The sequence below is a fragment of the Lithobates pipiens genome, unplaced genomic scaffold, assembly GCF_037356315.1.
Source record: "Lithobates pipiens isolate NorthernLeopardFrog02 unplaced genomic scaffold, aLitPip1_a1.2 Scaffold_16, whole genome shotgun sequence".
Classification (NCBI taxonomy): Eukaryota; Metazoa; Chordata; class Amphibia; order Anura; family Ranidae; genus Lithobates; species Lithobates pipiens.
Window position 1 is genome coordinate 320,946,818 of NW_027507748.1, and position 17,742 is coordinate 320,964,559.

The 17,742-nt window shown below is 41.9% G+C and overlaps 1 protein-coding gene across 2 annotated transcripts in view; it reads right to left on the bottom strand.

The window, feature by feature from the left end:
• LOC143982735 (angiopoietin-2-like) overlaps positions 1-17,742 on the bottom strand; it is a 212,697-nt gene that overhangs the window by 92,099 nt on the left and 102,856 nt on the right. Inside the window, exon 3 of one of the 2 annotated variants that reach the window (XM_077481709.1) lies at positions 14,242-14,337. In XM_077481709.1, the coding sequence (XP_077337835.1) occupies positions 14,242-14,337 (96 nt within the window). Of the gene's footprint in view, positions 1-14,241; positions 14,726-17,742 lie in introns of those variants that run through there. The other variant, XM_077481708.1, reaches the window with a different exon arrangement.

Genomic DNA, 17,742 nt, shown 5'->3' on the forward strand with positions numbered 1-17,742 from the left:
TATTTCAGTGTAAAGAGTTTTATGTATTTGCGCTGTACTGAGATATTTATATGTTCATGTGAAGACATTGCTCAAACTTTCCAAGAGTACTATAAGACACTTTACAATATTCCCAATCATCTGACGGTGGCTACCAACACACAGGGATGTGAAAGGATTGCTCAATACATCTGGAATACAGCTCTTCCAAGGCTAGACCAGGGTGTTGCTGATTTACTGAGTATTCCCTTCTCTATAGAGGAAATTTATCAAACCATTAAGGCACTCCCGTTGGGCAAGAGTCTAGGCCCTGACGGTTTCACAACCGTTTTTTACAAACAATTTCAGGATGTTCTAGCCCCTATTGTAGACTCTACATTTATCTCAATTTCGGATTCATGCCCCTTCCCCAGTCAATCCCTGGAAGCCCACATTACTCTTATTCATAAAGACCCGAAAGATCCCACTAAATGTTCAAGCTATCACCCAAATTCTTAAATGTTGATCTTAAAATTTATGCAAAAATAATAGCGGTTAGATTTCAGATGGTCATCCCCACTATTATTAGTTTAGATCAGATGGGCTTTGTCCCTACCCGGGAAGCAAGGGACAACATTATTAAAATATTATCTCTTGCGGGCCCGGGACCTCGTCGCTGGTCCCCTGCCTACCCACGCCCCACATAGACCATTGTGTACCCCCGGTGCTCCGGGTTCGTGCACTCCGAAGACTAAGTCTTCCCCTTAGCTGACCCCTACCTTTTCCCCATGGTGTCTGGGGAGTAGGAAGCTTCCACTCCCCTGTCACCGTCCCCTCTCCCCCTCCTCCCTCTCTTCTTCTCTTTTTTCTCCTCTACAGCTCTCTTCTTGCCTGCCCCCTTTGGGTGCCTATACTGCTTTTACACACCCCCCCTTCTGAGACATGGCGGTGGCCTCCATCACGGTAGCTTCTCTGAATGCTAAGGGATTGAACACCCCCGAGAAGAGACGCATGCTTCTCCACGACCTTAAGAACTCCCGTGCGGACATAGCCTTCATCCAAGAGACACATTTTAGGAATGACAAGCTCCCACTGCTCCAGAATAGGCATTACTCCAAGGTCTATCATTCCACTAACCCTCTCTCTAAATCCAAAGGTGTGTCAATTCTGATCTCCAGCAGATTACCTTGGCAGTGTCAGGTGGTTACGGCTGACCCTGCTGGGCGGTTTCTATTTTTAGTGGGACTGATTGGGGACGTGCAATTTACCTTAGCCTCACTTTATTCCCCCAATGACCACCAAGATAGTTTCATCAGCCGCACTTTAGACAAATTGATGGATGTTAAGACGGGCCAATTAATCCTAGGTGGCGACCTTAATGTCCCATTGTCCCCCACATCAGACACCTCTTCCGGTCACTCCTCTATCTCATCTACCTCCAGGAAGCGCATAACACAAATTTTACATGACACCCAATTGATGGACATATGGCGGCTTCAACACCCCAGTGAGAGGGATTACACCTTCTATTCCACCCCCCATAAGGTTTATTCCAGGATTGACCTCTTCCTAATCCCGCACGACCAACTCCACTTGGTCTCCTCTACCTCCTTGGGTCGGATTACTTGGTCGGATCATGCCCCCATCTATTTAACCTATATCCTTAGCGACCACCCCTCGCCCCGATCCCTCTTTTGGCGGTTAAACGAAAGCCTCTTGCAAACTCCTGAAGTTCTCGCGGATGTAACCAGGGAACTTAACCTGTATTTTCGGGACAATGATACGCAGGGCTGTGACCCCGGGATACTCTGGGAAGCCCACAAGACGGTGATCCGAGGGACTCTTATTAAACACGGAGCCGCCATTAAAAAGAAAAGAAGTGCACACATTGCCCTCTTACTTACCAAGCTAGCCTCTGTAGAATCCAAACATAAACATGCCCCTACACAGCCCTTGGAAGCGGAACTTCTCACTCTTCGCACGCAAATAACCGAAGCGCTTCAATACAAGGCCAAAGCGGCGATACAGTTTTCCCGTCGATTATCATACGAAACGGGAGATAAATGCGGGAAGACGCTGGCCAAATCGGTCAAAGCTATCAAATCGGCGTCCTTTATCCCCTACGTGATCAACACGCAGGGTCAGCGGGTCTCCACCCCGCAACAAATCGCCACGACTTTTGGCGATTTCTACTCCGGCCTATATAACCTGCCGAGCCCCTCCCACAATCAATCGCAGATAGACCAGTATATCGCCGACTCCCAGCTCCCCTCGCTCCCATCAGAATCACGGGTTCTATTGGAAAAACCGATAACTTTAGAAGAGCTACAAATGGCAGTGACTGCTATGAAGGCAGATAAGGCCCCGGGCCCAGACGGCTTCACCGCCCAATACTATAAGGCTCTATTCCCGATCCTGGGTCCACGTCTGGTGTCTTTCTTTAATGCACTAGGAGCTGGAGCCGACTTTCCGCGGGACACTTTGAGAGCCCATATTTCACTGATCCCTAAGGAAGGGAAGGACCCAAACCAGTGTGGCAGCTATAGACCAGTCTCCCTGTTGAATTTAGATTTGAAACTGTTTTCCAAAATACTTGCCTCCAGACTAGCACACCATCTCCAGACCCTTGTACATTTGGATCAGGTGGGGTTCATACCCCATAGAGAAGCAAGAGATAATACTATAAAGGTCTTGAATCTACTCCATGCCGCGCATTCCCGCAAAATCCCATGTCTTTTAGTCAACACTGATGCCGAAAAGGCATTTGACAGGGTCAATTGGAATTATATGTTTTCTGTTCTCCGCCACATTGGCCTGGGCGAAAAGATGATGAGATGGATCACCAGCATCTATTCGTCCCCCTCGGCTCAAGTCAAGGCAAATGGAGTCCTCTCGAGTCCTTTCCCTATTGGGAATGGGACGAGACAGGGCTGCCCCCTGTCCCCTTTACTCTTCGCCCTGTCCCTTGAACCGTTCCTTTGCACCGTTAGACTTAACCCAGATATCTCAGGGCTCCAGTTTGGCAACTCACACTGTAAAATCTCTGCATACGCAGACGACCTCATGTTCTCCCTGACGAATCCCACAATCTCCTTGCCGAATCTTCTTAAAGAATTTAAGCATTATGGGGCTCTCTCTCACCTGAAAATCAATTTCACTAAATCGGAAGCCATGGGAATAGCGATCCCTTCCCGAACCTTGTCCGACTTGCAGGCCGGTTTTAGCTTCAGATGGACCGACACCGCCCTAACATATCTAGGCACAAAAATCCCAGCTGACATTTCCCGGACGTTTGAACTTAACTTCCCGCCACTACTGACCAAAACCCGACTGCTCCTAGAGAAATGGCATGGTGGTCTCCATTCCTGGTTCGGAAGGTGTAACCTCCTTAAAATGAGCATCCTGCCCAAATTTATTTACCTCATCCAAGCATTGCCCATACATATACCCCCACTTTTTTTTTAAGCAAGTACAATCTCTCTTCACCAGATTTGTCTATGCGCATAAAAAACCTAGACTGCGCCACTCACAACTGATACTTCCCAAACAGTGGGGTGGTCTCGCACTTCCTGACATACGCTCCTACTACCTGGCTTTTCATCTTGGGCGGATACTTGACTGGAGGCGAAATAGTGCCTCCAAACTCTGGATCCATATAGAACAGTCCCAGGTCCGCATACCCTTACGCGGAGCACTGTGGTGCTACAAAGACCTCCCGACAGATATGAAGACACACCCCCTGATAGGGACGACATTGAAACATAGCCACCATGCCACTGCTCAAAAGTTCCTTCGGTCAAATATGTCCCTCTTACTTCCAATCCTGGGTCACCCAAAGTTCGAACCGGGTCTACGCTGCGTTAAGTACGCACCCCTTAGAGAAGCTGGCCACGATTATGCGGCTAAATTTATGACTGAGGGACGCTGGCCTTCGATCTCCGAACTCTCTGAACCGCCAGGTATGTATCGACTCCCCTTCTGGAAGGCCTTACCACTGCATCATTTCCTCCACTCTCTGTCTCGTCCTTGGGACTTCACGCAAACTTTAACCCCATTTGAGGCTTTATGCTCAGGCACAGACCCGTTGACACACGTCCTCTCACAGACGTACGCGTTGTTATCCACACCGCGGAATCCCCCGCGCTTACCCTGTCTGTCTAAATGGGAGGGTGACCTTAATTGTACGTTCTCGGAAACGCAATCTCAACGCATTATCACTCTAGCCCTTAGGTCCTCTCCCTGTACTAAGATTCAGGAAACAAACTTTAAGGTACTTAACCGCTGGTATCTGACCCCCTCACGATTGAACAGGTGCTTCCCCTCCTCGTCGGACCAGTGTTGGCGGTGTGAGGAGATGAGAGGTACCCTGCTCCATGTTTTCTGGTCCTGCCCGCAGCTGCGTGGGTTCTGGGGCGAGGTTCGCCGCATCACCCAGAAATTTACGGAGCATGCTGTCCCAGAAGAGGCGGCCTTTTTTCTGCTTCATCATTCTACAACCCCCGTTAAAAGATACAGGAGATCACTGATCTGCCACCTCCTCAATGCAGCTAAAGCATGTATTCCTCTTCACTGGAAACAGCGTTCTCCCCCGACTGTGGCACATTGGCTGCGGAAAGTGGTAGAAGTACGCAAACTAGAAGATTTAATCCTCACGGCCCAACATAAACAGGAGGTCTTTAAGAAGACCTGGGATATATGGTGTATGTTTATATTTTCAGATGAAGGTCAGCGTCTGTTGACGACCTGACCCTACCACATCATCCCTGCAGGGTTGGTATCTCAGGCCACCGCCATGTCCACGCATGTCCACGCACATCCGCTTGACTCTCCCTAGCCCGCCTTCTCTACTTTCTCACCCCCCCCCCCCCTTTTTCCTCTTTTTTTTTTCTTCTTTTCTTCTCTTTCTTTCTTGATTCTTCTTCTCCCCCTCCCTCTTTCCTCTTGTCATCCCTCTTCCCTTCACTCCTTCTCTTTGACAGCCCTGGATGCCCCCCCTCACACTGTGCGTGGGGGGCGCAGAGGTCGACCCCCATTTCAAAATCGTCTACCTGAGCTATGACGTAGGTTGCTGTTGCTTTTGATCTGAGCAGTGACCGATCGTTTATTTGATTGTTCTCTCATGATTTGTACACTGCTCTGTTATATTTGATGTCATACTGATATTTGTAGTCATGGCTCTGTATGTTTTCCTGTATGTATCATGGGGCACCGCCCCTTCTGGAGTTAAATAAATAAAGATTATATTTGAAAAAAAAAAAATATTATCTCTTATCTCATACTGTCAATCACAGAAGGTCCTTCTCTGTCTCCTCTCATTAGATTCAGAAAAAGTGTTTGATAGTTTGGATTGGACATTCCTGTCAACAATGTTGGAACAAATAGGCTTACCCCCGATTTTAATTCAAAAAATGATGGCTCTGTATTAATGCCTATCAGCTTGTGTTAAGGTGAATGGCCTACTTTCAGATCAGGTACTTATATCCAATGTGATCCACCAAGGGTGTCCTCTCTTGCCACTCCTGTGCATATTAGCAATGAAGCACTTGGCAACTGCCTTACAGACTAACAACTCGATAGGCAGGGTGGATATTGCTGGCAAGCAATATAAAATGAGTCTGTTCACAGAAAATCTTTTTCTTCATCTAACTAACCCATTAGTAGACTTTCCCTCTCTTTTTTAAAAAAAAGGATTTTTCCATAAGTAATTTCAAAATCAATGCAACTAAATCACATTGCTTAAATATTTCTCTTCCTGCAGGGACTCAAGATTCTCTTGCCAATACATTTTCCTTCCTGTTAAATATCTGGGGATCCAGATACCTGGGCAACTCCATTAATTACAAGAGATAAACTACCACCCGCTTTTGTATTCTATGCAACAACGCCTCAAGAGATGGTCATCAATGCAACATTCATAGTTGTGACGGATGTGCCTTTTTAAGATGGACATCTCCTGAGATATCTTTATATTTTTTATAATTCAAGTCCTACATTCATTCTTTAGATCGGCATGGTCTTCACTACTTAAATTTGAGTATGATATACTGGTGATGAGGCGAGATGCTGGTGGAGCCAGCTTGCCCCACTTGGAGCTATATCATAGGGCTGCACTATTTAGCAGGGTATTATATTGGTTCCATCATGGTTCCTTTAAGCAGTGGGTCACTCCTGAGTTCTACTTGTCGCTTGTACTACTGTCCTCCCATCCGTGGCTTCTTCCCAATGATCGTCCTCCTCTAATACAGGTAACACCTCTGCTTTCTTCTATTTTAAATGTCTGGGACAAGGTTATTAAGACATAAGATATCTTCACACCCAGGACCATTTACCCCAATATTGAGTAATCCGGGGTTTCCACCAGGTATGTCAGACAGGGGCTTTCTATGTTGGCACCTGCCGCACCCATCACCTATCTGGTGTTCATTTACCTGATGGGGGTTTAAAACTGTTGGGAGAGCTTAGCTTCCCTTCCAACTCCAAGGGAAGAGGGTGACTGCAATGTTTTCAATTATGCTACTTCTATGAAGAGTTGAGCAGGGAGGGGCTATGTAGGGATTTGACTCAGTTTGAGGAGCTGTGTCTTTCTGACTTAAAATGTCCATACGCTCTCTTTAAAACCTATGGTATTTTACATCGCATGCATTCCCCAATCATCATTTCTACATCCGAGACTGGGAGGGAGAATTAGGCAAAAAGCTGGCCCCTGAGGAATGGGACAACTCATTCTTCCTCACATTAAAATTAACTCTAGCCTCTCACTCGTAGGAACATATTTACAAGATTTTAATAAGATGGTACTGTTGCCAAGTCCTACTAAACAAGAATAATCCTGCTGTATCAGACCAATGCTAGAGATGTGCCAAATTGAGAGTGACACTTTTACACCTGTGGTGGTCCTGTCCGGTAATAACACCATATTGGTTTGCTATATGAAAGTTTAGTCATCTAGTCACGGGCAAAAAAAATGGCCAGAGACCCCAGAGATGGCACTTTTTTCTATGAACCCTGAATCATTTAAATCCATTAAAAAGGGCTTATTTAGTTTCATGCTGATGGCAGGCAGGGCATTCATTCCAAGACATTGGAAATCTCACATATTGCAAACTCTACAGGAGTGGGTAGCCGAGATGAACCACACTATGTGGATAGATGAGTTAATTTCTACAATAAACAAAAACAAATTCAAGTTTAGGGAAATGTGGACCACTTCGGTGGAGTTCCTTGAATCTGCCTTATTCATATCCTATATGAGATAGCTAGTCACTGTCTCCCTCTTACTTAAGCTAGCCATATTTGGTTGCACCACCATGGGACTATTCTTTAAAGTGTAAGTTCACCTTTACTGAACTTACACAGGTCCCCCTCCTTGCACCCCCCCCCCCCCCGGTCCTGCTGACCTGGTCCGGAGCAATTTCCGGGTTCTAAGCCCCGGTATATCTGGGCCATGAGTCCGGGCCTTAGAAATCCTCTCTGCATCCATGTGGCGTCATTATAGCTTACAGGACAGGCTATTAGGCTGCTAATTGGTTGGCACCACCCATGTGACAGCGCTGACCAATTCGAATTTTACAAAATGTCCCTCCTGATGAGGACATTCAGCTCAGGGGATTTCTAAGCCCCAGACTCCAGGTGCAGAAATACCGGGGCTTAGAAACTGAGATTTCCGCGGTCCAGGTCAGCGGGACCGGGGGAGGGGGGGAGCAAACTCTTATTGATTTGGTATAGAAGCCCACAAAAATTTCAGTTTTACATTGGCACTCCCCACAACTGTTGGCAAGGATGCAATGAAGTGGACTCCTTCCTGCATATTTGGAGGGATTTCCCCAAAATTTCCATTTTCTGGATCTCCATCAGAGACTAGATTAATCATATAACTGATCAGCTTTTACCCGTAAATCCCACAGTATTACTCTTACATGATACTTACATGATATTAGATGTTATATTTACTGCAGTTTGAGCTGAATAATGTGGGCTATGCAACATGGACATACATTATGTCATGTTATTTTTGTATACAAAAATTAATAATCATTTTGTATTTGATATGAATTGTAAATGTTCTGTTTCTGACCCTCTTTAATTGTATTACTGTCTTCCTTTGTATTCAAAATTATATTCTTTTTTATATAATTATGTCTAATTTGGTAGGTAATGCAGGATACCTGTGCTCAAAAAAGCCTGACAATTTCTCCTGCTGCATAAATCAAAATACCTTCAAAGATCTATTTTGTCCTTTTTAGTTCCTCCTGAATATGTCTTGTCATCTGAGCAATACAGCAGTAGAAGGTAAACTCAAACTCCCCAGTCAAAAAACTCACCACACGGGGCATTGGTTACTTCCAATTGATAAGGGAAGGAAGCCATGGCACCCTTTAGTTTGGAAGACTATCTATCAGCAAGTGTGTGTGGACATGGGTCTCTCCAGGAGAATTAGTAGTTTACCACCTTACCAAGTGTTTGTACCACTGGGGAGGAGTGCAGGCTTAGTAGTGGGGCTGTAACCTGGTTAGGCCAGGCTGGGCCTTGACTGGCATTCCGAAAAGGTTAGGTTGTCCCTTGTTTTCCACCCTTGGAGCAGCAGGAGCTCTGGGGAAGTCCATGTAAAAGATTATAATGATGCCACACTTATCTCCCCAAACTGAAGATGCTCTACAGAAAGGGGTTAATGGCAGTAAGCAGTTACCCCTGTGTGTCCTGCTGTTACAACTGTACTACTGTACACATACAGAATCTAAGAGCCATGGACTGATGCAATGTGTCATAAGTCAACAAGTAATGGGTGAACGAGTTAGGCAGTTTATGGTTGTCTTTGTCTTCCAGACTTCCCTCTTCCCGAACCACAAATTGTGGAATCCTAAAAATCTTAAAATGTGTTATTATACTGTGAATGTTATTTGCTATTGTGTGTTTTATGTGCATGCCATAATGACACAACTTTGGTATACAACCAGAAACATGATATGATGAAGTGCGGTGTTTACAAGCTAGTAGTATATGCAGAAGGAAACAATTAAGAAGACAGACAGTAGCAGTATAATGACTTCAGTTCAATCAGACAAAATTTTGTCAGAATTTGGAGACAATTGTCAAATATTATTTGATTAGTGCAAATACCCAAACCAATCATTCTCATAGTCTATAGTACATCATCTGTGTTGTATTTTAAAAGTCCATACTATTCCTCCATAATTTGCACAAAACATGTGTGAGCAGAGAGGATTATTTCACGTGGTACTTTTCATGGCATGTGTAAAAATATTTTATGATTTAAATTATGATTTGACTTTAAAATGTAACTATGGGTCATTATTTAATTAATTTTTAAAATAATATATATGATGTAGTCTGTTGCCACTATTAAGGCAGCAGTTTTAGTTTTTCTTTAGTCTCCCCAAAGCCATAGTTTGACTAGCAGGCCTTCCACATTCCATAATAAAGCCTAACTCCGGCTTTACTATGATTTTAATAGTACCAAGCTGGTGAAAACACCAACTACATACAGTATATTGCGTTGTGTTCCAGCAGTGGAATGATAATTTTCCACCTGATCCCAGACCACAATTGAATGGAGTTGAAAACAAGGCTTCCTCTGATTGGTTGAGGTGGAGTAGTGGGTGGACAATGTCATGATCTCCACCTTAGCCAATCCGAGAAAACCCACTTAGGTTAATGGAGCACTTCAGGATGCTTCACTAAATTAATTTAATTGTTGAAAGGGTAAGTGGTTTCGAGAAATATTGGTTATCCTACTTAAGCTGCTTCCTTTTTGATAGTCTCAATGATTAAGCCTTGTTGAGGGTGAAAAGCATTTGATGTATGGCTAGGAGTGGAAGGCTTTTTCAACGTGTGCTGTCATATACCTGCTTGCCTAATAAAACTATTTTGATGCCTCAAATGTCATCAGTGCCTGTTTCATCAGTGTGAATAGTAAACCCGGAGTTAGGTTATTAGGAAAATGTGAAAACTCACAATCACATCTATGCTGTCATATTGCCAGTACTGTAGACCAGTGTTTCTCAACTCCAGTTTTTAAGGCGCCCCAACAGGTCATGTTTTCAGCTTTTCCATTATTTTGAACAGGGGATTTGATCAGTTTCACTGCCTTACAAATTACCACAGCAGTTTCATCTGAGGGAAATTCTAAAAACATGACCTGTTGGGGCGCCTTGAGGACTGGAGTTGAGAAACACTGCAGTAGAGCACAGTTCTTTATCTCTAATGCTCCTCCAGAAATCTCCCCTTGTGTCTCCCTGGCTAAAATGGACCCCCTTATGTCTATTGTCTGGAAACTGGAAGCTTGCAGGGATGGTTCCTCCCTCTGTTCTCTTGCGAATAGCTCATTTGCTGCTCTACTCATGGGCATCTCCTGTAGAAATAGATCTTTATCCTTAAAACGTGTACAGCTTCTTGTAGATTCTCCTCCAGAAAATCTTGGGAAAAAAACATTACTTTATATATATATTTAATAGTACTTAAAGTAAAGATAATCATTTCAGATCATACTCTGAGGAGAATTACTGGATGGAGTATTGATACCCAGGACAGCTGAATTATGCTTGTTTATTTTTATATGGTCTGTAATAAGTGCTCACTGGATAAAATAATTGCATTGGGAAGGATGCTGTTGGAGAAGGCGGAGTGAGTTTAGGAAAATTTAGCAGAGGTTCAAGTCTTTGCTTGGCCCTTCTCATAGCCAAATGACCCTCCTCTCTACTTAAAGTGGTGTATCTTAAGTTTTTGAAGCTGCTTGTGAGTCTTCCCTCCCTGCAATTAGAGGCCACAGAATTTTCAGTAAATATAGCAAAAGAATGTTGTGGAAGAAGGGAAGATGCAGAATGTAAAAAACCAGGGCCATCTTTAAGGCAGGGCAAAATGGGCAGCTGCCCTGGGCCCTGTCATTGTTGTGGGGCCCAAAGCAGCTGCCTCATACTTCCCAAAACGCCCTTGTTGAAGTTTTAGTGCTTTGTCCCAATATCTCAGTGTGAAGAGCTGGTACTAATGCTGCCCAGCTCTGTCCTATTGTTGTGTACAGATGACTCACCTGCAGACCCTGTGTTTACATGTAAATAATTGGTATTCATATGTAAATAACTGCGGCACTCATAAGTAAATAGCTGCGGCTAGCGGTATTGATATGTAAATAAAGGTGGCATTCATATGTATATCATGCCCCCCTGCAGTGAGGAGATGGTGTGTAACCTCTAGCAACCAGTGAGTGATATTACTGTACAGTAATCTCTAGCAACCAATTAACAAGCAGAAATCATTTGCTGTAACCTCTAGCAACTAATCAGTGAGCCGTAATGTGTGCTGTAACCTATAGCAACCAGTCAGTAAGTAGTAATGATATGCTGCAACCGCTGGCAACCAATCGCAATTGCTGCCTGATCTGATACAGTAAACTGATTTTAAGTCTAGCTGCTATATATTGTATGTCTTTGAGCAGGTGTAGAGTGAATTTGAGGGGGGGGGGAATGTTTTGCCCAGGGTCCAATCAATATTACATCCCTGTAAAAAGCAAGGAGTAGGAGTAGTGCAGGCCTTTTTCTGCTGACTTGTGTCAATTAGGTGCTGTTCCCACTGAGCTCTGAGTCATGTGTTTCCTCATACTTGAGGTACTCAAATGGCTGGCACATTTTTCATGGCTGATATGCCATGAAAGAGGCAACTGAAGGAATGTGATAAGTTATAAAAAAAAGGGTATTTATAATGTTTATTTTATATTTATTCACAAATGCTTTGCCGTTCATTTCTATTTTAAACTGAATGGGTTGTTTTCCAAAGTGATCACTTACAATCATTTGAAATCTGACTGGCTGCTGTGGGGGAACTATTCCTGCACTTCCTGCAGCACCCTGTGACTTTCATTGACACTGTTGTTGCCCAAAAGAGGTTCCTTGTAATAGAAGTATACTTATCACTCTGGTAGCCCACATCTTCTATCTTTACTCCAAACCTTCTGACCTTTCTCAGTCCCTTCAGCATTCAGCACTTCTGGGAGTGTTGGATGTCTGTGTTGCCCTGCTGTATCTGATTGCATCTTCCAATCCCTATGTTATTGTGTCCTGTAGTAACATAGGAGTTGGAAAATGGAACCACATCGCTGGTGAAGGATAAAGAACATTCAACATTCCAGAACATGTTAAATGTAGAAGAGTCAGACGAATGCTGCAGCATTAGCACTTCATTGGTGCATAGATAGGAGCTAAGGGCCACCAAAAAGGTGAATTAAATTACTATTCTATTATTGGGATCTTCTTTGAGGATTTTTTGAGACAACAACATTGTCATTTTTTTTATATTGCAATGAAAATTACCTATAACCAAAAATGGGAATCTCTGTTGAAATAAAAGTCTATTCATAAAAAAATAAAATAATAATTGCTCGTAAACATAAAGAATAACACCCATAATGTTTTTAATATATGTATAATAGTTTCTTTGTTGCCTTTTTGCCAGGCAAATATAACATTCCTTAACATTCATTGAAAAGAGAAAAATAGTTATAGCAACATATGACCATAACCCTTGACTCAAGGGCGCTGGTATGGAAATTGAGAAGGACCCCACACTTTTTTTCCCCATGGGATCCCCCTTAAAATCCATACCAAAACGAAAAGGCCCAGCATGAATTTTGGGAGGGGACCTTACACCTTTTTTTCCAAAACTCTATCCCTGCTGTTTTTTTCCTTCACCTGTCAGTTAGGAATCTCCAGCTGATAGATGAATGTGCCAGGCGAGGATGAGTCACTGGTTGTTAGGATGCCGAAGCTTGTTAGCTCCCTAACAACCAGGATGAAGCTGTCATGTTTAGCAGTGGTAATAATACTACTGCCAAATGTTTCAGCTGGAGGTTCACTCAGCCATCATATTATTTACCCTGCTGAACAATTGTTCTTCTCATGGTTAACTCTCATGGTTCTTTTAGCTATTTTCCCCTTAGGATCTAATTCTAGGGAATGCTACATGTGCCCATTGAAAGGCAACAAAAACCCTATTATCTAAATGTATATTACAAACATTACAGGTATTATTTGATATACTTGCACAAATGTTGAAACATTTAAAATGCATTTTTTTAAATATATAGAACCAAAAGTAAAGTATTTTTTTTCCATTCTGGATAGTGTAGGGAAGGGATAGACCCTTGGTCAAGCTTTTATGGATGTCTGTGTCCCCACTAGCAAAATTCACTCCTCCAAAATTCAAGAGTGGTCACAAGAGCAACAAGTGATGGAAAATCCTCCAGTGGGGACACATGTTCCTGTAACAATGCACTAAGATAGAAAATCAGTTTTTGTCTCCTTTTCAGTTGCTTCTCTTCGATAGGAGGTAAAGGGGAATTTCCCTAGCAATAATCAGGCAATAAAAAAAATTACCTGATAATAGTTTTAACCCTTCCCTATTCAGTCTAAAACAAAAGGAACAAGGTTTGGCTTTGTATACACTTCATGAGTATGACAGGTAATATTATGGGTCATATGATTTCTCAACTTTCACTAGCAGAGGGTTGTACCATAACAAAGTACTGCTATATATGTGCAAAAGTATGCAAAAAAGGAAATAGTCACAGAACTGTGCAAAAGTAATGATTCTACAACAACTGTAATTTTTTCTAATACAAGATAGAAACTGAAGGAAAGAATCTGACAAGTTGTCGTTTTTTTCTTTAGATAAATGTATACTTATGTATACTTAATTTTTCTAATACAAGATAGAAACTGAAGGAAAGAATCTGACAAGCTGTATTTTTTTTTCTTTAAATAAATGTATACTTATTGTTGCTGATCTTTAAAATATGAAATAGCTAAATTAGGGCAAGGTCATGCATCAGCATAAAAAAAAGTAATGCAGTACAGCAGGAGAAAAAAAGAAGGAAATTCTTACTAGCTCTTTAGATCTTAAGCTTTCATGAGCAGGGCCCTCCTAACCCTCTTGTCTTAAATTGCATTGTAATGGTACTTTCTGGCAAATCTATAAAAATATATGGTAAATCCTGTATTATATTATTATTAATAATAATAATAATAATAATAATAATAATACAAGTTGATAAAAAAAAAACGAAAAGGAAATTCTCACTAGCTCTTTAGATCTTAAGCGTTCATGAGCAGGGCCCTCCTAACCCTTTTGGCTTAAATTCCGTTGTTATGGTACTTTCTGGCAAATCTATAAAAATATAAATCCTGTATAATAATATTAATAATAATAATAATAATGATAATAATAATAATACAAGTTGATAAAAAACAATGCTAGCTAAGATAGTATTGACATTACCTTTTGAAGCCACTGTGTATTATTCTCCATCATGCTTTCCAGCTCCTGTATCCTCTTGTTTGGCCAATGGAGATCAGGGTGTGCAGGCGCATCCCTCTGTAATGAATTGGATACCTGGTAGTCAGCTGGAGGTGGATAGCAGTTTTCTATCTCAGGCAAAAGAAAAGTGTAGCTGCAGTGTCCATGCTGGACTTTGTGCTGACGTTTTTCAGGGATTTCAATCCCTTTCAGGTGAGACCCCACCACTGAGTTCACTAAGGTCAAGAAAAGGCAATGTTTAATCAGCACCAGCACCATGCTCATTGCCATCCTAGAATTGATTCTTGTGCAGTGATGGAATGGGATTCTTCTCAAAGCTGAGACCTACACTGCTATAGAAGAGCCTTACGTAGTGTTTCCCAGAGTGTGCACTTAGACAACTTCTTTGTATCACTAACCCACGTTTTTCTGACAGCTCCAGGAAGTTTTTCTTAGTAAGCAATCCTCTCTGGCTTAAAATTTAGACTGTCCCCTCCCAGTGTTTGCAGTCCACAAGCTGGAAGTGCTCCCATACCACACATAAGGATGCTTTATCATTAACCTCTTCACTACAAGTCTAATGTGACTCATTGCACTGACACAATTTCCAGAAAAGGGATAACGCAAATTCAGACTATTCCCCTCTACCAGAAGCACATGTGCCAGTTGTTACAGTAATAATGTTACAGTTACTATACATTAACAATGAGACCTTTAAAGGATTACTCTTTAATATGGACTCAAATATGAACATTAAACCAGACAACTCGAGGCAGGAAAAAATGTAAAACAAAAAGTAACAAAAATCATTATTTACTGCATGTTTTTGATTTAAATTACTTTTTACTTAAATGGTAGACAAAGTTTATGAAAATATTAACTATTCAGTTGAATTTTCTGGTTACTTGTTTATTAGTAATTTTTGTTATTTTAATATTATTATTATTATTTTATGTACATTTTAGCTAATGGAAGCCAAAGGTAGCAACAGAAGAAATGTTTTTTACTCCTCTAGAATCTACTGATACTAGAGAATATAAAGCCTACGTTTAGTTTAAAAAGCACTTACCATCAGTGTGATATGTTCTTTTTGTTGCCCCCTGGTTTAGTCTTTCTCCCCATCCCTGCTCAATTTACTGTATCTTCTGATGGTAAATAATGTGACTTTAATTTATGCTTTATTTCTTTTTTTTTTTTTTACTACATTTTAACTTTAATCATTTAAGCGTTTTTTAATAACATACTTATTATGATGTTTATAATAAGCATCCGGATTAATTAAGGATTTGTATTATTTTAGGTCAAGCTTGAATTCTGAATTGCTGTACAAAGAACTCCAGGCAAACAGGTAAATATGCAATTGCAAAACAAAATATATTTACATTTTTGTTTATAATTCTCATTATACAGTCTTGGTATTTAAACACCCCTGCCACACTGAACAGCCAGGGACATGACATTCTAGTTCAGTCTTTTCTCTTTTTTCATCCCTTGAGACTGTTCATTAGATTGTAAGGTAGCATCTTCACCTGTGCCCAAATAGTAGGCAGGGGAAATAGGAAGCTGTAAAGCTGGACCAGAAAGTAGTTTCACTTTACATCAAGCTAGATTTCTATTGAATAGGAATGGGGTTCAGGTTCACCACTTCCATGAGTACAATGTGAATTCTGAAGCTTCAAAGTTTGTGTTCCCAGCGAATGTATGTGCTAAACCACATTGCACTACATGTCAACCGGCTTAGAAAGGCCAATAAGGGGGGTTTTGGTTAAACCAGTCCCTTCACCATAATAGGTAGACAGAGTAGCCATAGTGTAAGTGTATTGTAAGCTGTTGCAGGAAAAGCTTAGAAAAAAGTAACAAACAGCAAAGGGAGAGATTAAGTCAACTAGGGAAATGTAATGTAATTCTGATTGCTAGCTCTTTGGAAAAACAAACCCTTTGCTTCTTTTTTGTGCTTGTTATTAGGTGCTTCTTGTCTCTTATTTTATTTTGTGGTTGACTTGATGTCAGTGGTCACTAAGCTGCTGTCCCATCCATAGCAAACTTTTTTTGCTGTAAGACTTATCAAAGGTGACTTTAAAGTGACGGCAATAAAACATTTACTTTAAGGTCTCAAAAAAAGACAGCTTGAGATTGGACAAAAAGAGCTTTACCTTAACCAGTTGCCGCCCACCCCACCGTCATGTGACGGCATCCCAGATTGGCTATTCTGCACGCGGGGGTGCACAGTGCTGGGATCGCACCTGCGCTGTGTTACTAGGGCATGACGTGACCCAGATCTCTGTAAAGAGCTACGTCTGCGGCTCTTTAACCATGTGATTGGCTGTGTCCAATCACAGCCAGTCACATGTAAACATGGAGATGCCAGTAATCAGCGTTCCTCACCTCACACTGACAGAGTGTGTGGTGAGGAGAGCTGATCAGCTGCATCTCCTCGCAGGGGACAACAAAACATGTAATCAGGGCACTGATCATTTACATTATAGTGCCAACAGTATCTCCAAACAGTGTCCACCTTTGCCCACCAGTACCAGCAATCAGTGCTCATTAGTGCCAGCAATCAATGCCTACCAGTGTCCATAAGTGCCAACAATCAGTGCCCATTAGTGATGCCAGTCAGTGCTGTCTATCAGTGCTGCCCATCAATGCCCATCACTGCTGTCCATCAATGGCCATCAGTGCCACCCATCAATGCCTATCAGTGCCAATCAGTGCCACCTATTAGTGCCCATCAATGCCGCCTATCAGTTCCATGTATCATTGTCACCTATCAGTGCCCATGAGTGACCATGAGTGTGGCACATTAGTGCCTCCTCATCAGTGCCACCTAATCAGTGCCCATAAGTGCCACCTTATCAGTGCCCATAATTTCCACCTCAACAATGCCCACCAGTTCAGCCTATCAGTGCCTACCAGTGAAGGAGAAAAAATTACTTATTTAGAAAATTGACTGCCAGAACCTAAATAAACATTTTTTTTTACAAAATGTTTGCTTTTTTTTGTAAAACATAAAAAACCCAGCAGCTGAGAGTGTTGATAAATGAAAAAAACTCATAGATGTCTTCCTCAGGGTACACAATATACAGGGTTATGGGAGTCTAAAAACTCACATGCAAACATTCATAGTTTGAACAGGATGAACCTTACGAGCTGGGTAAGTATGTAACTTCCATTTAAATAAAAAAGTAGTCTTGTGTGTGTCACTAGTTAGGCTTACTATCCCTAATTAAAACTGTCCAGATGATGGCCAGTTTTACGCTTCTGTTTACTCTGCAGTATCTTAACTCGTAAAAGTCAGGCTTGCACTCTAATTTAGGCCTAGACTTTTTCTTAACATTCTCCTGACTGCTGTCCAGTTTAACTCTGCTGTATCCTCTACAATATCTTAACCACTTGACCACTGGGCACTTAAACTCCCTTCCTAACCAGACCAATTTTCAGCTTTCAGTGCTCTCACATTTTGAATGACAATTACCCAGTCAA